General features: G+C 33.8%; 1 protein-coding gene across 6 annotated transcripts in view; it reads right to left on the bottom strand.

The window, feature by feature from the left end:
* The window catches only part of CDKAL1 (CDKAL1 threonylcarbamoyladenosine tRNA methylthiotransferase), a 657,675-nt gene that overhangs the window by 364,902 nt on the left and 271,704 nt on the right, over window positions 1-21,069 (bottom strand). For all 6 annotated transcript variants that reach the window (XM_087438080.1, XM_014788718.2, XM_087438079.1 and 3 more), the window contains one exon: window positions 14,706-14,809. In XM_087438080.1, the coding sequence (XP_087294206.1) occupies window positions 14,706-14,809 (104 nt within the window). The remainder of the gene's footprint in view (window positions 1-14,705; window positions 14,810-21,069) is intronic.

Below are 21,069 nucleotides of genomic sequence, written 5' to 3'. Positions count from 1 at the left end.
TTTTCTTTTAGTATATTAAGGTTCCTAGAACCTAAAATTATTGCTTGAATCTGATTTTCAGCATTCTGTTGTTTTTAAGAAGTATCTGATCTTGTGAAACAGCAATGGCCAATGAAACAGAAGACCTGTGAAATGCGTCAGCGCCACTATTCAAGAACATTATGATTGCAATTCCACTAAGGGCTTCTTTCAAACTGATCTCAACTGATTGACCAGTTATCATAATATACTAAATTGTACTATAGCAACCAATGCATTTGTAATATGAAGTATTTGAGTACAACATTTTCCCTGAGGGGCAGCATGCTATAGTGCAAAGTGCACTGGCCCATCAATCAGGAAATCTCTATTTTAATATTCTTACTTAGACTTGCAGTGTAACCTCTCTGTGCTTCAGTAAAACAGGGACAACGAGCACCAGCAGCTATAATTCACTAGGCAAATGCAAGGATAAACTAAAAAGTAGATGTACAAGCACAAAGAAAATTATTTGATATCTACTTCTTAGATAATTTTATTAATAAGTGCCCATAAAACAGCATAATATCTGAATGATATTTATAATCATACCCGTATACATTGAAAAAAAAATCACTGTCACAAATAAAAAAAAGAATGAAAATAAAAAAGGAATAAAATTAGTGATGTGCAAAGGTTCTATTTTATGCTTTTTGGTGGTAGAATATAATAAATACTATGCAGCATATAAAATAAATTTTTATTTACTTAGAGATGGCAATTTTGCTGCCTGGAGTCCATGTTTAAGAATAATTAGCAATGTGGTGGCTGAATACGTATTGGATGTCAAGAATTAGCTGACATCCAATTTGAGAAATATCTTCTTACCTAAAATACATTGGTCCAAGTTTCCATTTGGTTTTCCTCTTATTTAAATTATTCTGAACAAGCCAGCCATCTTTAAGTAGCACCTTATATTTTAGCAAGTTCTGTATTTTAGTGAAGGAAAATAAATATATTTGTTTCATAACTTGCTATCAAGTCATATTTAAAATTACAAATTGCTTCTTCTAGTGCTCCAGCATTCACTACAGAAAATGTAAAATGTAAACAGCATTTCACTATCACAAAGCCTCCACTTAACAAGTACTTGACAAATGTGTGTTAAATAAACAAATAATAGTAATAACAATTAAGACTAAATTGCTCACTAAGCTTGGCTAATATGCAAGAAAAAAACCTCAACCATTCTCTTATATTTACTCAAAATTAGCTATTTTAAATGTCAACATTTTAAGTCAAGAAATATACAATAAAATGCAAAATGTTACTCTGAACAAAAACATTACAGATTTTCAAAATTTACAGGGAGAGGTATATTTTTCATGTGGTTGCAATATTTATGAATTTACAAAAAGGACTTACCACCTGAAAATTTAGTTGCAGAAATAATAATGCTGGAAATATTCAAATGATGGGCTAATACAGTTAGAGAAATTATTTTAAATATCTTTATTCAATTTATTCTCCACTTAACACAGTGCCAAGTTTCTCCCACCCCCCCTTTTTTACTAAAACTAATTACATAGTGAATTACATCTTCAAGTCAGTACAACTATAAATGAAGGTCAGACCATTGTATATAAATTATTTCAAGTCTGAAAAATAAAGCACAGATGTAACCAGAGTGAACAAATATAGATGTAAAAACAGAAATGAATTCACTTGTATACAATATGTGGCAACCCAATTTTTTAAGGAAAACAGATATTATCTTTCCTAATTCCACTTTTCTTCGACATTTCCCATGTAAAGCATTCACTTTGTTTCAAATATTATCTAGTTTGCCATTATTTGCTTATATAATATAGTATGGGTATACATTAATATTCACAAAAATAAACAGTCTTAACTGCTCAATCCACATTATCCTCTCTAAATTACCTCACATCTGTGAACAATCCATCTTTCTCTCATTACCAATCAAGGGTACTGGCTGACTATTCCTTCAAACTCCAAGATCCATAGCCAGACATTTAGAAGGTTTATTCTGAGAACATTCACTACTTCCGTCTGGTAAGGCTAAAGATGAAGTTTCCAGTCTACAGTTATAAGAATCATACGGGCAATGTTTTTTGTATGCATTCAAAAACACTTACTGAACATTAATTTTGATATCAAGATAAGTAAGAATCAAACAGTACTTAATACAGAGGAGGTAAAGTGGAGGATAAAAACATTTAAATAAATCACTTGAACTAAACCTGTAGCACTATCCTAGATGTCTGAAGAACAAATTCTGTGTGATCGAAGAACAAATTCTGTGTGATTGAAAAACAAATTCTGTGGCGCAAAATGGTGGGAGATGATGGCTGAAAAGTAAATTTAAGACCAAAATATGAAGGGTCATGAAATCATATCATCCTATAGGCCGTTTCTACTCAGTGTGATCCAAGGACCAGCACTATCAGCATCACCAGGGAACTTTAAAAATGCACATTCTCAGGCCCCACTCAAGACCTACAGAAACAAAATTTGCACGTTAACAAAATCTCCAGGTGATCTGCACGCATTTTAAAATGTGAGAAGCACATCTACAGTCCAGTGTTTCTTCTTAAAAGCAACCCAGGCATAGGCATACGAAAGAAAGCATGTTAGTAGATGTACAAACACACAGAATAGAGCTGGAAAGAAAAAAATGGAGTAAAGTAAAATGGCAACAGCATTTTCTCAGGTAGTGAGTGACTTATTTTCTCCTGTTCCTCTTCCTCCTTCTTGCCCTTTTATTATATCACTAAGAACAACAATAATAATAATAAGCAACCATTATTAAGTATTCTCCAAGTATCACAGACTTAGCATTACATAATCTTGTTTAATTTTCATGCTAATTATCTAATAAGTATGCTTTATCCCTATTTTTCAGATGGGAAAACTGAGGCTGAGAGAATAAACAGTTTTCTTAAGGCTACAGAGCTAACAAACTATGGAAACAATTGAACCTATTCTGTTCTTAACCAAAATGCCTTAGTACTTTAGGCTTATCTGAATCACTGCTCTTATTATTCAGTGATATAATTAATGGCTTGCTCACTAGATTGTGGACTATAAACTCTGTGATTTTTAGCATCTCTATGCTTAACAGTTCCTGGTGATATGCCAGTAATTTGTTTAAACCATAATCCTATTATTACCACCATACTTAGTTTAATGGAAAACAATCCTGGATATATTTGGCTAATTTTAAAAGTTATTATAAACATAACAAAGGCATTATGACATTTTAATATTAAAATACATTTTTTAAAATATCTAACACAGTATACTTATTGCTGCATAACACACTACAGAAAAAGTTAGTGGCTTAAACCAACAATTTATTATTGCTCACAACTCTGTAATCTGGGCTAGGCTCAGCTGGGCAGTTCTTTTGACCAGTTTGGTGGCTGAAACATTCAACATGGTTTCCTCATTTACACATCTGGAGTCTCAGCTGGGAAGCCAGAATATCTGTGAGCTGGCTATGTGTCTCTCTGTCCATATATTGCCAGTAGGGTAGCCGGACTTCTTTAGAAGGTGGCTCAGGGCTCCAAGCAACATTCCACAAGAATAAGTCCCAGTGTGCAGGTGCTTATCAAACCTCTGCTTGCATCATGCTGTCTAATGTCCCACTGGCCAAAGCAGGACACATGGCGAGGCTGACAGTCAATGTGGAAGGGGTCTATCTATACAAAGCATGAATACTGGGAGTGTGATTTAATAAGGGCCACCTAGTAATAGTCTACGAGGATTTTTCAATAGTTTATCCATATGATATGTAAAGAAAACAGGAACAGCTGATTCTCCAGATTTGTTGTTTCCCATATCTTATTCAAGTAATAAAAAGTGATTTTATTTCAAATATATGTGGTTTAATTTGTGATACTGAAAAACTGATAATTTAATATGCAATTAAATGAAGTTTACTTTATGTAGTCTAACTAAAGGAATATGTACTTATAGGAAATTTAGAAAACACTAAAAGCAGAAAAATTTTTAATATACTTTCTCCTTCCAACAAAAGTAATATTTTGGCTTCATTTCTTCTTTTCTTCTGTACTTAACTCTTTTTTGCATACTGCTTTTTAAAAATATTGTGATTGTATAGTACATATGATTATAGCATGTTTTTTAATCAAAACTATGAAACAACATCTTCCAGATTATTATAAACTTTGTACATATTTTTATTCATAATTGCATAACACTCCATCATGCAAATGTATCAAAATTAAGTGCTTTCCAAGCTAGTGGAAATGTAGATTTCCATTACAACAGAGATTTAGCATTTTCTAAATTCATTCTTGTCAAATAAAGGGAAATATACAAAAGTATACCTTATTTCAAGGAAATAAAGATATTTTCCAAAACTATACAAATTTACATATTCTTTCTATACCTATAAAAACAAATTAGCTTTCATGTTGATACACAGTGAAGAATTAGTTCCACAATAGGCATGTGTGTTTTATAAAACATGTTGAAGGGAGTTAAATGCCCTTTTGTTCTTCTAATTACAACAGTGTGATATTCTGCTTTGAAATGCCCAACTCAAACTGTACCAAAAAAATGATACTTAAAAGAGGGAAAAATCAATACAAACTTATAGATCAAAAAGAACTAGACCTAAAAAACGATCTAGGCTAGTGATTCTCAAACTTGTGGAGCTTTTAAAATAAACATTCCCAGGCTTTAGCCTAGCTCACAGAATCCAAATCTTTTGAGGTGGAGCCTAGGAATCTGTATTTTAAAACTCCCCAAAACAATGTGATGAAAGGCCTGGTGTGGGAAGAATGGAGCTGGTCCACACACTGCATTTATTACGTGGGAAAAATAGGCCCAGATTTTTAGTTTATTTCCATATATAAATGGTATGTCTTTTCTCTACATCCATTGAATATTTTGATCATATGACTCAGTGTATTTAATCAAGAAAATTCTCTAGACAAAAGTTTCTAGAAGTGGTCCTCACACCACCTGCATCTCAATCATTTGGAGTGATTCATCTGAAAATGCAAATTCCTGAGCTTATGGCAGACCTGGGAAGCTGGCCAGAAACAGTCAGCCCTCCCTCTCGGCGGATGCCAAACCAGCCGAAACTGAGGGCCCACTAAGGGACTTGAGTATCCTCGGATTTTGGTATCTTCAGGGGGAGTTGCCCTGAAACCAATCTCCTGTAATACTCAGCGACGACTATATTTGCATTTTAAACACATACTCCAAAGGTCCACAGATTATTCTCAGAGAGAGTAAAGTTTAAGACCCACTTTATAGATGATTACTATCTCACCATCATTCACCTTCCTTAACTAAAATTCAACCAATCCAAAAGATCTACGTGGAATGTATGGTCATCTAATCATTCATTCCTTCCCTTATTCACGCAATTTGTTCTTTCGTCAGATCTTTCTTCCTCAATTATATTTTCACTGGTTAAATCCTCTTACCTCCAGGTTCTCATCTTTCCTTTGTTGACTTTACCGGAAATGATGAACTAAGAGGCATATTTTTTAAAGTCAGCAACCTAAATCAAACTTTTCTTTCTTATATTACAAATAATAAGAAATGTGTTGGAACTCACCAAGAGAAATAAAAAAAAATATAACTGAGAGTAACAAATAAAAAGAAATACAGAAATTTATAACCTCTGCAGAACAGCCAAGGTCCCACTAACATTATTTTTCCATGCAGAAAATCGTGCTCGTCGTACCTGACATTGTGCAAGTATGTTTACTGCAATTTAATATCCAGACAAGCACGAGAAGAAATTTAATAACTTTCAGCTGGAATGAATTGACAGCCAGTTTTAGAAAACTGCAGACTCTGCAGAATCAACAAAAGCTGCTGGCATCACAAAGTAGTACTTTTGCCCAGAAAACATCTCACAAAGGTCAGGTTTACAAACCACCAGGTAGCAGTATCACTTTCACATCTTTCCAGGGCTACTAAAATTCCATTAAATAACCTTCCAAAACTAACATGCAGCCTTTAAAGTTCACCAAAATCATCCCAGAGACAGATCAGCCTCAGTTCAAACTCTGAAAGCAAACCCTTAGTTAACTTTTGTCCCCTTGTCACCAAAAATCGCTCGTAGAATTCTGTTTAGTGAAAGAAAAATATCAAAATAAATGTGTGTTTATTTATAACTACAAATGTGGATCCAAGTGGATACACCCATTTAGTGAAATAATAGATACCCACTAACTATTAGGAAATAATTCCAAAAGCAAATTATTTCTCTGTTGCAAATCTTGGAAAGCCACTACTAAATATCTGGTGTCATAAAATCAAGCCTGGGTTATAAGACACTACTCAATTGCGCCTGAAGAGCTGCTGAAACCAAGCAATATCTCTTGCTCACTTTAGAAATATAGCTTTTCCAGGTTATATTTTTATTAGAGGTTTCAAATCGCATATGGAATTTCATCAGGCATAATCAATTCAGGATTAGCCACTCGTTCAACATTTATCAAGCACCTATTAAACCCATATACACAGTCACATATGCCTGACCCAGTGCCCCCTTGGCTCAGTCTTCCAATGACCTAAAGCACAGATGGAAGGAAAGGGGGAACATGTGGTACCAAGAATGAAGAGTCTCTCTACCTCTGAGCAGAGATGCATGGCAAGAGTCTTCATAAAGTACTTTAGTTTTCCTCCAAAGAGCATAAACTTCATTATTTACTTATCTGATATCAAAACCAGATGAATTTGCACTCAATCAAAACAGAACGTGGGCACCTTAGGACCTTGATAGAGAGCGAAGAACTCTGCTGCCCTACTGAAACCAAATACCTGGCTGAAAAAATTAGGTTTATAGTGGAAAATGGGCAGGCTATTTGTTCCTCTAAATAAGTAGTCTCCAAATTTTGAAAAATCACTTTCCTGTATCAATTAAAAAATTTAAGAATGCATCCCCATAGACATATATTTATTAATTATACTCATGCACTATTGTACTAATATATTATGCACAACATAAAACGTATACAAAAGAAAGAAAATTTTAAAGGATGAGAAAATACAAGTAAATACAAATTCTAATATCTTCTTCCTGCACTCCAATGTATCATCTCACAAAATGACCTAAGCTATTAGCCTCTGAAGGGGGATTCCTTTGTCGTGCCCAATGGCTACGGAAGTGGGGCCAGATCACTAGAGTCACAAATACTTGAAATGCATTGTCTTAGCCTTCCAAGAAATCATTTCAGAGTATTATGCTTTTCAGGGCACTGCTGCAAGTTTTAAGAAGGAATGCCAAAATACACAACTTTAAGAAACACAGTATGTGAATGTGAGCATTAAAGGGATGCTGTTGAGACCTACTACATCTCTCAGGACTCCCTATATGAATTCACATGTGAAAATTTTCTTCCAAACCTAATGCCAAGCTGGGGGCTTTCTTCCTTACAGACAATAAGCTTTCAAAAGTTCAGAGTCGAAACTGCATATGTGACTATGCCTACCTTCCCATGTTCCAAGTCCATACCAAATCTTGACTTATCTGTTCTCATTTGTTTTGCCAGGTTCTAATTATTTTATATATTTTTTATGCTTACTTGCATATTTGCAAGTTGTTTTGTAGAATACAATAGAGTAAAAAATAATCACTAATAACAGTGGGGGATTGATTACACTCTAGTTTTCCCAAGGATGGATATAAAAAGGTATTCCCAGAAATTCCAAATTTTCTGTACTTTGGATTATATGTACTCTGAACTATGAAAACTCAGAGAATTATGAACAAATGTTATTCTGTAAAACAGCCTCGGGACTGCATCCTTGTTTCCCACTGCAAGGATATGCAGTTTGCTCAATTATCACAGCAAACCTTGCCCACTGGCCTCCCTATCTTATTGGCAGAAGTAATCAAAGGCTGATTAGAATAATGTATTGTTATTTCCACTTTTCTAAAGCATCTGCCTATTAACAGAAACATGAACTGATTCTAATAAATTCTCAATAAATATTTGTTGAATGAATGGAAAAATAACAACTATATAGTTTCAACAGTTACTTTAGTTAAAGAGTCACTTTCCTAGACCTTGAGCATCATGTAAACCTCAAGATTCAGAATGGCAAGTAGATTTCATCTAGAATACTAAGAAGCATAATCAAATGGCAGTGGCTAACAAGAACTCTGATTGAAAGGGATTCTGAGGAGAAACCCTGGCGGATTAATAGAGAACGCCTGGAGTTAGGGAAGGTGGAGGGGCAACACAAGTTGTCAATTTTCTGATACCACCCTAGAGAGGTAATGGAGTTTTCAAAACCCAAAGGTGCTTATTTAAGGTAAAAGTCTCAATGATTTTTCTTATCTGAAGGCTTGCTTCCTGATTCTGAGTACTTTATTTATTTTTATTTATTTATTTTTTTTTTGAGGAAGATTGGCCCCAAGCTAACATCTGTTGCCAATCTTCCTCCCTTTCTCCTTTTTTCTCCCCAAAGCTGCAAGAGATATGTCATACTTGTACATCCTTCTAGTTGCTCTACGTGGGACGCAGCCTCAGCATGGCTTGATGAACAGTGCGTAGGTCCACGCCCAGGATCCAAACCCGCGAACCCTGGGCTGCTGAAGCGGAGCATGTGAACTTAACCACTACGCCACCGGGCCACGATTCTGAGTACTTTAATTTTCATTAGTCCAACTTGTTACTCTCTGTCCTTCTAAACTAGGAAGAGCTCCTTGAAGGACTACGTTTTTTCTCTTTTTAATTCCCACACAGCACAGTAAAAATTCAGTAAATGCCAGTTGACCCTCTTGTGATACCTTGGGAGTAACAAAAATCATTGAGCTTTTTAACTTAAATAAGCACCCTTGGATTTTGAAACCATCCACTATCAGGGTGGTGTAGCAAACCGGCACTTGTGCTGCCGCTCCAGCCTCCCTAACGTGGCTCATTCTTTACTAATCAACCAGGGTTTCCTCCTCACAATCCCTCTCAATAGAGGTTGAGAGGGTCAGTTCATTTTATGGCTTCAACCAAAAAATTATCTCAACTAATGGTTCTCCATTCTAGTTCTCAACTCTGGCTACACATTAGAATCACCTACATTGTAGAAAATGCAAGGCCCCTCATCCACAGAAACTGTGATGCAATTGTCAGGAATGGGACACAGACATAAGTTTGGTTTCGGTTTTATAAAATTGCCAAGTGACTAAAATGAACAGCTAGATTGAGAACACTGCTCTATTCTAGATCAACATTAGTTCCTAAAGACTACATCCTTCTCTTTGGATTTATGATACCTATTAGCATATTAGAGACAACAGGAAATTCTGCCATAAAGAGTCTTATTTAATTTGTTTAAGTTAGCTTTCCTCAAAGTTGACCATTGAACCCTTTCATCCATATCTCCTATTATAAATACAGCTTTATTGGAACACAGCGACACCCATTCATTTATGTTGTGTCTCTGGCTGCTTTCATGCCACAAGGGCAGAAATGTAGAGTTGCAACAGAGACCATATGGTCCACAAAGCCTAAAATATTTATTATCTGGCCCTTTAAGAAAACAGCTGCCACCCCTGGATTGGTATGTTAAGGAATACACCAGAGAAATACTAATCTAAACCAGGCAATACAGGCTGGATCCTAAAGGTTCTGAGGAAAGGCTTCAGAGGTAAGGGTTCATTAAACAGGGCCCACCTCTAGTTCAATCATGGTAGTTCTGCTTTTATTTTTCAAATTTCCTTTGAAGAAAGTTCCCCTTTATTGCTAAGAAAAGTCTGAACACCACTGACTTAGAAACTCAGAGATCTGAATAGGCAAAGGCCAGGTAAATTATACCCTGCTTTGCCATGGATAGCCTTAACTAACATTCTCTGAAATCAGTGATTAAACTCAGTTTATGTAAATTGAATATCTAATAAACATCTATTTAGGCATCATGTCCCCTTATCAAGTTATATGTATTATGTACATTACATTTATTTAGATTTCCCATTAAAATTTCTTTTAAAAGTTACATTTTAATATTATATTATTGGGCTTTGTAAGAATCAAGAGAAGAAAAGGCCATGTAGAGACTATATCTTGAATTTCTATATATTACCAGCTAAGGGCATTTCTATTATATTATTCAGTGTCTCTTAGGAAAGGATATATAAAAATAATTCTTCTTACTTTTACAGCCTAGAAACATGTACATTTCTCATTGTAAACTATATACTTCCTTTTACACACATATCAAATTATATGAATCACTCTATTTCCTTATTCTTCTGGAGAGCCAGGATTCACCAGTTGGTAAAACTACCTTCCCTCTTTCTAAATACAATACAGCATTTCATACAGCTTTTATTTTCGTGGTCTATTACATACAATCATTTAATGTAAGCTGCCTAAAATCCTTTTTGGAAGCTGACAATGTATAACAAACATGTAAATTAACATTATTAATCCTATAGAAGAAATAGATTTCTCAATTTTATTTGAACAAGCACAAATGAAAAGATAAAGGAATAAAAGAGACATTTAAATAACTGCCATATAAATTAATAGAATGCAATTATTGGTCTCTTTTTGATCTTAGATCAAAATCAATATATAGTCATCATTACTAAAGGTGATCAGTCAAATATGGCTTGATATAAACCATACAACTCAACAATATAAAGTTTATACACCAGAAAATCAGATATTGCTCATATCCTTTCCAATCTAAAAGGGCAGGAAACAATGTTTTCCAGTTGCATACATAATTAATCTTACACACAGAAGACAGTATCTTTGCAAGTGTCGAAATAACATAAAATTCACTTTTTTAAAATCCCAACATTAATACTGAAATCACTAAGCATCAAGAAATTTTCTCCCTGCTTTGAATATTTCATATTAATTTAATTACCTTTCCATAAGCATTTTATGCCACTTATCTTGCAGTTTTTTTCAGATTTATGAGGAAAAAAAAAATAGCAACACACAAATGAGATCCAGAAAGGCACACGATAGCTATAAAAACAGCTCATCCATCATCTCTACATTTTGATTCCAGAGACAGCAGTGAAAGGTGTTGTTTCCACACCACTCACCCAGCACACTTAAAAAGGTTTGCTCTATCACTTATACAACTGAAACTGATTGATTAGCTGCTAGAGAAAAATCAATACAAATATCCTAGAAAACAGTAGCTTGTAAATTCATTCTGGCCCCAACAAAGTCCTGGTCACTGCTTGACATGTTTTTCTAGATATCTAAAATGCAACCATGTCAAACCCCAGCCCCAAACACTGTTATGCCTAGGAATTTTTAAAACCAAATCTCAGCAGCGGTGAGGAAGTGAGAAGGAAGGTTTCCCAACTGTCAGAACAACGCGAAGATACCCAGAAGTTACCTGGCAAATCTTATATGCACAACTGCCCACAAAAGCAATGAACACATTGAGAAGTTGAAAATAGTCAATGAAAATGTCAAGGAGGCTAGGTTAAGTGAGAGAAAAAGAAAAACAAAGCTAGGAAACCAATTAAATATATACAATAAAAGATAAACTAAAGTTTCTATTTAAAAATATAGGGGCTGGCCCAGTGGTGTAGTGGTTAAGTTCACATGCTCTGCTTCCGAGGCCCGGGGTTCGCAGGTTTGGGTCCTGGGCACAGACCTATGCACCACTTATCAAGCTGTGCTGTGGCAGGCATCCCACACATAAAGTAGAGGAAGATGGGCACAGATGTTAGCCAAGAGCCAATATTCCTCAGCAAAAAGAGGAGGATTGGTAACAGATGTTAGCTCAGGGCTAGTCTTCCTCACCAAAATAAATAAATAAATAAATAAATGAATAATTTTGACTTTAATGCTTTCCATTTAAAACTTAATGAGCTCCCTTTCTCAATTTTTTGGCAGCTGAACGTATAGTCAGCATGTTTTTAGTGCTTTGGGAAACCATTTTACATTGAGAATGATTTCATGATTATTTCAGAATCTCTTCTGAATTCTCCCTTGCCTTTGGGTTAGCCCTTAGTCTCTTCATTCATTAGACTACTAAGAAATAAATTTTTATGAATATAAAATGTTTCATAAATATGCTATTCAGAAAGAAATTGTGATCTTACTGTATCAGATGACAGGCTGGGTTCTAATTCCCACTCTACAATTGGTTTAGCCAAAAAAAATCACCTTGTATTTCTGACACACAGCCATTAAAAAAGTTAAAAAAGAAAGAAAGGATATGTAATTTTCAGGGTGAAAAATTTAACTTCCACTGACAGAATGGCTTTAAACATAGTACTAAAATTTGTTGGCAGCTTATTTAGACTTTTCATCTTAAAGTAACTTCTCAAAGAATCAGAATGTTTATTATTCATTATAGGACAGACAATTTAATAATGGTATAATGCAGAATTTAAGGGGTTCTGGCCCAAAGAATACTCCTAACACTTGAATTATTAAAAAACTAAATATGCAAAAGCCACAGAAATAAGAAAACACGTTATTTCTTCTACTGTATTTACCTTCATAATTATTCTTAACAATTTTAAAGCTCAAACATAGGAATTCTATAAGACTCTTAAAATTCAAATGCCTTTTGCAGAAAAAAGATAAGGGACTAACTCAATGTCTTTAAAATGTGAGCTTATAGACTGCTATTTCCCACGGTGGAAAGAGATTAAAAGGCCATCTTTAGCATGAATTTGCTTTTTTCAAGTTAAGAAAATGAAAGGTAACTGCCATGCTAAATAGATTCTATCTATAGAGACATTTTTCATGAAATATATTTTAGGAAGTAACAGCACCACATATCAATCAAATGAGCTCACCAGTCCAAAAACTAGCATTCAATTTCAACTCTAATATACAGATAACAAGACAACAGAAAAACTTTAGATTGCAAATACTCCATGATTGGGAAGAAAAGGCACATATATATACCTACCGATGATTATGAAAGTAATACTAAATAAATCTCTTCTAATACTTTCTCTATAAATAGCCACTAAGTCACTGCTAACCTCTGATATATATTCTTTGACTCACTCATCTTAACTGGCCAAACCCACTTGGATATGACAAAGTTAACTAATAACTAAAGTCTAACAGGTAACACACTGTACCTCTGTTGCTCAGAGGGCATTCCTAAAGATAAGTCAGAGAGCTAAATTGCATATCTTTAGAACAATAAGAAAATGAATTTATAAAAACTATGCTTATTCCTTTCTTCTTTTTTCAAGTCACATATAATACATAAATGTGTCCTTAATAAGTCATGAAGCAATCATATCAAACTGTTAGTATAGGTTACAAGTGAGGATAGATACGAAGGAGCCAAGATGGCTTGCATTCCTATACTGTGATTTAACAGTTGTATATTTTTCAAATAAATTTTCCACGTAAAATGAGAAAATTTTTTAAAGTTATATGTAGCTGCACTTAGAAATGCATAATGTTGAAAAAGTACCTCAAAGGAACTAATTTGTATGCCTTCCAATTTGTAGTGTTTGGTGGATAGATCATATAGTTTTAACATCCTCATTATCTGATAGATATACGAAAAAACAAACACCAATTAACAAGGCTAGCAAATGTATCATTTTTCAAATAGATTAGGTCTCTGTGCAAATTTATGCCCTTTCTGAAAAATCCTTAAAGTAGTCATGTTGTAGAAAAGACAACCACCCAAACTTTTCCTCAGATTAGATAATTACCTGAACACCGGCAAGAGGTAACGAGTTTCCTTTTATTTCTCATTCAATACAAGCTGAATGTAAACAGAGGAGGGAACCGAGTTAAGAATATAAAAGTAGAAAAAAATTGTTGGGAGCTACTAATAAATCAGTCAAGGGTATTTTTCTCTCTATTATAAAAAGCATTCAAAATTCTCGTTGATAAAAGCTTTACATAGACTAAATAAAGAAATGTGTTTGGAACTCATGCTTTCTAAGATTCAGGGTGTGAAGTACTGAAAGTAGCACTCCAAGTTACTTGCTAAAAGGAAAAGTACACTGCCAACAACTATTAACTCACAGACAATAGATTATCTCATGGTGGGTATAAAAACACATCAGTGTTATATACACATATTATAAACAAAGACAAAAGAGGAAGTTTATGGTAAAAGCAGTTATGTGTCAACGCAACCGTGACTCATGTTAAAGATAAATCTTTACTATATGCTGAGAGATACCTAGACAGTCACATTTTCCAGCAAGTGATGATTCAGAAATAGCTGGCCACCCACGCAAAGGATTATTCTCATTAGGACTCTCTACTAGTACCACTCTTTACCAGTCCAACAGTCCTATGGATAAGGAGAGCTATCTTTATTGGCTGATAGCAAAATCTATCTTCCCCTTCCAAGACTCCTGAAAACCCTTATTAGCTCTCTTTGCTAAATGGCCCAAAAATTACCAAAGAAAGAGGTAGAAATCTTGAAAAGTATTGCACTCAGTCCACAAAAGTCTTAACATACATCAGGTGACAGATTTCATTTTTATTTGTCTTTTCCACGGAGTCTAAAGATGGGTGATAAAGTTCACAATATGTCACTTAACCTTCAAGTCATAAGAAGATGGAAGACTGGTAAAAGAAGAGTAATGTGAATATTATAACCTGATTGATTGACTCTGGTAACATCTTCTATTGGGTAAGCTGAAATATTTATAAACTCTTTAGAAAGCTACAAAAGCATGTATCTAAAGTAAAATGTTACTTAGAAGATTAGTATAATTCATTAAGAAAACTAAAATCACACATAATTCTAGAAACTCTTACCTTGAAAAGACTGTTTGGCTCTATCTACTAGTTCATCAATTGGATAACTGGCCAAATTTCCTCTGGCGTGTTTAGTTTTGCAATAGGTACAAGCATTGAGACACCTGTTAAAATGATAGCAACAAATAAGGCTCAAGTTGTTAAAGACAGTGCACACTTAACATGGGGGAAAAAAAAAACCAAACCCAAAAGATACACCAAAGTGCAATTTTAGTAACATCTGCCAATTTATGAGATATAAAAAATAAATATCTACCATACTTTATATTTATTTTAATTCCATCAGGCACAGAAATTTGCAATTCTTTTAGGATTCAACTATTCAAAAATGGTTGTACAAATCACATAATATTATATTCAAATGCACATGTCCATGAGGAAGAAAGTTTATAAATGCTTACAATAATTAACTAATCAAAACAAATTCAAGATCCACTTTTTTTTTAAACTACTGACATTTCTTTGGCCATCATAAAACTAAAATCTTAGTATCGCTTATATAAACTATATTCAGAAATGATAAAGCATATTCATTTAACTTTTAACTAATGATATAAGAATAAATAGGCAACATAGCATACTCATAAGAAAATACACCCTTAAAAATTTTCAGAAAATATTTTTCATTCCTTGAAATCAGAAAAAAATATTAAAACAACTACAATGAATACTCTCTAGGATTATATTAGTCAAAGCAAAGAAGCAGAATGACAACATTAGTTTTGAAAAATTGAAAAATAGAATTATTTCCCAATAGTCTTTAGACATGATAAAGAATTTTTAAAACTAAAATGTTGGTTCTACTCTTGTCTTATCATAAAAGAAACAGTTACAACATAATAAAATAGTCCTATACCAAAAAGATAAGGCTCAGCAACATGGAACAAAACAAAAACAAACATCTCTTCAGTGATTCAACTGCTATAATGAGTCGCAAAGTTTTAAAAGACCATCATTACACAAATGCTTTAAAATTTCAAACCGAAAAAACTTAACCTGGCCAATGTTAATATTTTTAATATACGACTTTAAAATACAAGTGAATCACTGTTCTCAGCAGTCAAATATACAAAGCTTAATTTCTGATAATTTTTGCACAGAACTCTTAAGTAAAGTAACACATACATTTTGCAACAATGTTTACTGTTTAACCAACCACATAAACAATCAACACTCTCTTCTTCCTAAACCATTACATTTTTTAAAAATAAACCACAAATTCTAGCCTTTCTCTTATGAACAGAGGTTTTAGTCTCCCGGTTGTTGTGTCTTCTCTTTTTAACTTCCGTTCGTCCCATAACAAGGGGGAAGAGAAAACTGTTTTTTTGGCCTCTCCTTAGCCCTTATTGAGCAACAGACACTTTTCTAGATGTTTTACACACATTATCTCACTTACCATTCCAGAGTTGGGTGTTACTATTCTCATCTTACAGATGAAGAATCTACTTCAAAAAAGTCAGATAATACAACTGATACCACAGAAATATAAAGAATAATAAGATACTACTACAAACAAATACATGCGAATTGGACAACGTAGAAGAAATAAATTCCTAGAAACACACAACCTACCAAGACTAAATCATGAATAAATAGTAAATCTGAACAGATCAATAATGAGTAAGGAGACTGAATTGGTAATCAAACAAAGAAAAGCCCAGGCCCAAACGGTTTCACTGGCGAATTTTATCAAACATTTAAAGAAAAATTAACGTCAATCCTTCTCAAACTCTTCCAAAAAACAGAAGAGGAGGGAATACTGTCAAACTCATTTTACAAGGCTAGTTACTTTGATGTTAAAGCCAGAGAAGGGCACTACAAGAAAAGAAAACTATAGGCCAATATCTCTCATGAATATAGATGCAAAAATTATCAACAAAATACTAGCAAACCAAATTGAATAGCACATTAGGAGGATCATACACCATGATTAAATGGGATTCATCCCTGGGAAACAAGGATGGTTCAACATACACAAATCAATCAATGTGATACATCACATTAACAAGAGGAAGGATAAAAATCACATGATCATCTCAATAGATGCAGAAAAACCATTTCACAAAATTCAACATCCATTCTTGACAAAAACTTTCAACAAACTGGGTTTTCAAGAAATGTACCTCAACATAATGAACACCATATATAACAAGCCCACAGCTAACATCATATTCATGGTAAAAGGTTCAAAGCTGTTCCTCTAAGATGAGGAACAAGACAAGGATGTCCACTCTTATCACTCCTATTAAACACAGTATTCTAAGTTCTAGCTACAGTAATTAGGCAAGAGAAAGAAATAAAAGGCATCTGAATCACAGAGAAAAAAGTAAAATTATCTCTGCAGATGACATGATATTATATATAGAAAATCTTAAAGACTCCACCAAAAAACCATTAAACCTAACCTACAAATTCATTAAAGTTATAGGATACAAAATCAACATATAAAAATCAGTAGCATTTCTATACACTAACAACAATATTTCTGAAAAAGAAATAAAGAAAACGATCCCATTTACAATAGCATGAAAAACAATAAAATATTTAGGAATAAATTTAACCAAGGAGATGAAAGATCTATACACTGAAAACTATAATTTTGAAATTGAAAGAAATTGACGAAGACCCAAATAAATGAACAGATATTCCATGCTCATGGACTGGAAGATTTAACATTGCCAAAATGTCCATACTACCCAAAGCCATCTACAGATTCAATGAAGTCCCTATCAAGGTTCCAATGGCATTTTTTACAGAAATAGAAAAAAAAATCCTATAATTCATTTGGAACAACAAAAGACTCCAAATAGCCAAAGCAATTCTGAGAAAGAAGAACAAAGCTGGAAGCATCACACTTCCTGATTTCAAATTATATTACAAATATATAGTAATCAAAACAGTATGGTACTGGCATAAAAACAGACAAAAAGAACAATGGAAGAGAACCGAGAGCCCAGAAATAAACCCAGGCATACACAGTGAACTAGTATGTGACAAAGGAGCCAAGAATATTAAATGCAGAAAAGATAGTCTATTCGTAAACAGTGCTGGGAAAATTGGATATTCACATACAAAAGAATGAAACCAGACCATAATCTTATCCCACTCACAACAATTAACTCAAAATGGATTAAAGACCTAAATGTAAGACCAAAAACCCATAAAACTCCTAGAAGAAAATATAGGAAAAAAGCTCTTTGACATGGGTCTTGGCAATGATTTTTTGGATATGACACCTAAAGCACAAGCAACAAAAGCAAAATTAAACAAATAGGACTACATAAAACTAAAAAGCTTCTGCTCTGCAAAAGAAACAATCAACAAAATGAAAAGGTAACCTACAAAATGGGAGAAAATATTTGCAAACCACATATCTAATTCAAAATATAAATGACTCATAATATTTGATTATTATTCCATAATAAGAGAATCATGATATGTGATAAGAGGTTAATATCCAAAATATATAAGGAACTCATATAACTCAATAGCAAAAAACAAACACTCCAATTAAAAAAATGGCCAAAGAATGTGAATAGACATTTTTCCAAAGAAGACATTCAAATGGCCAACAGATACATGAAAAGGTGCTCAACATCACTAATCAAGGAAATGCAAATCAAAACTACAAGGAGATATCACCTCACACCTGTTAGAAGGGCTACCATTAAAAAGACAAGAGATAAGAAGTGTTGGTGAGGATGTGGAGAAAAGGGAACCCTTGGGCACTGCTGGTGGGAATGTAAATTGGAAAACAGCATCTAGGTTCCTCAAAAAATTAAAAGTAGAACTACCATATGGTCCAACAATTCTACTTCTGAGTATATATCTAAAGGAGACAAAATCACTATCTTGAAGAGATATCTGCACCCTCAATTTTCATTGCAGCACTATTTGTGATAGCCAAGACATGGAAACAACCTACGTGTTCTTCAACAGATGAATAGATGAAGAAAATGTGGTAGACATATATACAATGGAATATTAGCCACAAAAAAAGAAGAAAATCCTGCCATTTGCGACAGCATGGATTAACCTTGAGGGCATTAAAAGTTCTCATCACAAGAAAAACTCTGTAACTATTTAAAGTGATGGATGTTAACTAAACTTATCGTGGTAAGCAAGCATTTCACAATATATACATATATCACATTATTATGTTATGTACCTTAAACTTACACAATGTTATATGTCAACTATACCTCACTAAAACTGGATGGTGGCAGAGAGAGTCAGAAAAGTAGCTTGCTCAAGACTTGTAACAACTGAGATTCAAATTTAAGCCTGCGAAATTTCAAACTTCATGTTGTTTCCATACCAATCTGCTTCCCCAGAATAAATGTATGTCAAACATCCTAGCTACATACACATGCAGATAGTAAGATAGGCAACCATACGACATCAGATATAACGTAATATAGCATATATATGCAAAGATATAGCCAGTACTCATCATCCTGTATATGAAGCTATTTGTTTAAAGCATGTGTTCCTCTCTTTTATTCTTTGGAAATCTAAGGCTAGACTTCTTTTTCACCCATTGGCCCAAACAAGTTATTTCATCCTTGTTGTTACACATTCTGTTTTTTATCCTTCTGCTGGCTCTGTGGCAAAATGTGTCACCTCCTTTGACTTGCCTGTCTTTTTAAATTCTACTGCTCAGGTTCTCAAAGCTGATCGCTCTCTCTGCCCTTCTCCTCAAAAGTGGCTCCAAGATCTGCTCTATGCAGCAGGCCCCACCATTCACTTGCTTGTGATCCCCGCTTAAGACTGGGATTCACTCAAGTTAAAACAGCACCCTTCCAGGGTATCTGCTCTCTCCACCTCCTGATACTACTTAGATCTCCTGACTCCCTTCTCTTCTCTCTCGTATTCCCAGTGGAGGGCTCCATAAATTAAGTAGACAGTCTCAATAGAAGCTACTACTATTTCTGACTTGGGCTGTTTCTTAAAAATAACTGCCTTAAAGGACACCAACCTGGAAAAGGGGAAAGAAGACAAAAGGAGAAGGGATGGGAAATATACATTTTAAACATTTATAACATACATGAATTAACAGATGTAAAGTACTTAGAATAGTGTCTGTACCTAGTAAGTGATCAGTAAGTCCTGGCCACTGGTTGTTTAATGTGACCATTCTAAACAATTCTGTAAGAAAATAATTATACATTATCATGTTCCAGGTGCACCTAACTTTATGGAACAGATGTGTTCCTGATATGTTAGCTTAAATCAACTGTGGAAACCAAATCATATTTTCCTACTGGCTCACTTAATAAAGGTGGAAATGTATCCCCCACGGAAACTCACTCATGAAAATGTACTAAAACGTTTAAATAAAACAAGGTGATATTTGAAAACATTTATAATAATCAAAATATGCCACTAAGTATAAATATTACATTAAGAATTCAAAATATTCTTCACTAAACTGCTCTCTGGGGTTAATCACAGTTGTTGATGTGATATGTTTTTGAAGTTCTAAACTCTTTATTGTATAAGATGGGTTCATCCTTATCTGCAGTTATCAAAATAACACTTCATATTATTTCAATAAAGTGAAAATTTCTATGGAGTGTATTTCTTTAAGCATGTTATACTACCACTATCCTAAGCATTAAATCTGCTATGTCTTATGTTTAAAAACAAGAGAGATTTGTTATAATGCAAAGGAAAAATATGTAGTACAAAATCAGAAAAGAAAGAATGAGCTTTTTGATGTTATTTGGTTTAAAAACAATTTTCTCAATCACCAGGAATTATAATGACCAATCATTTCGACATGACAAGCCTCCAATAAAATAAAGGGGTTCATCATAGAAACCTTTAGTAGATAGTTTCAGTTACCTGTAAACTATTAAATAATTGTCTAAGAGAACACTGAGCCAATTTCTTCAACTGTCACAAAACAAAAGATCTTTGAAGGTTGACTGTTGAAAGCCAAAACCAAAAAGAGACGGCTGTTAAACTGCAAGGAAGATGCAAAATCCTGAACAGACCTAGACTGTTGTGATAGAAGGATAAAGCTAGCACCCACATCTACTAATCTTTTCACAGGTTCTTATATGGCCACAGGCCAAGAAATAACTAAAAACCTCAAAAGCAGAGAGAGATTAGGCATTTACTTTAGCAGTAGAGCTCTGAAGTCTTAAAAAGCATCTGTGGTAAAATATTTTTAAATTACAAAAACTAAAAAAATGCAATAACAATGAATTTTCACAGATTAAAATATTTCGAAGGGCTCAAATGCATAATAAAATGTCAATTTAATAGCTAAAGCACATAAAGCAAATGAAAACTAAAAGTTTTAACACACTTGTTTTTTCTTTTAAAGAGCATCTTTAGATATCACAAAATTAGAGTT

Source organism: Ceratotherium simum, chromosome 13, assembly GCF_057802395.1.
Source record: "Ceratotherium simum simum isolate JZ-2026a chromosome 13, ASM5780239v1, whole genome shotgun sequence".
In the NCBI taxonomy this organism is placed as follows: Eukaryota; Metazoa; Chordata; class Mammalia; order Perissodactyla; family Rhinocerotidae; genus Ceratotherium; species Ceratotherium simum.
Note: the sequence above shows the minus strand (reverse complement) of the source record. Positions and strands in the feature narration are given on the sequence as shown.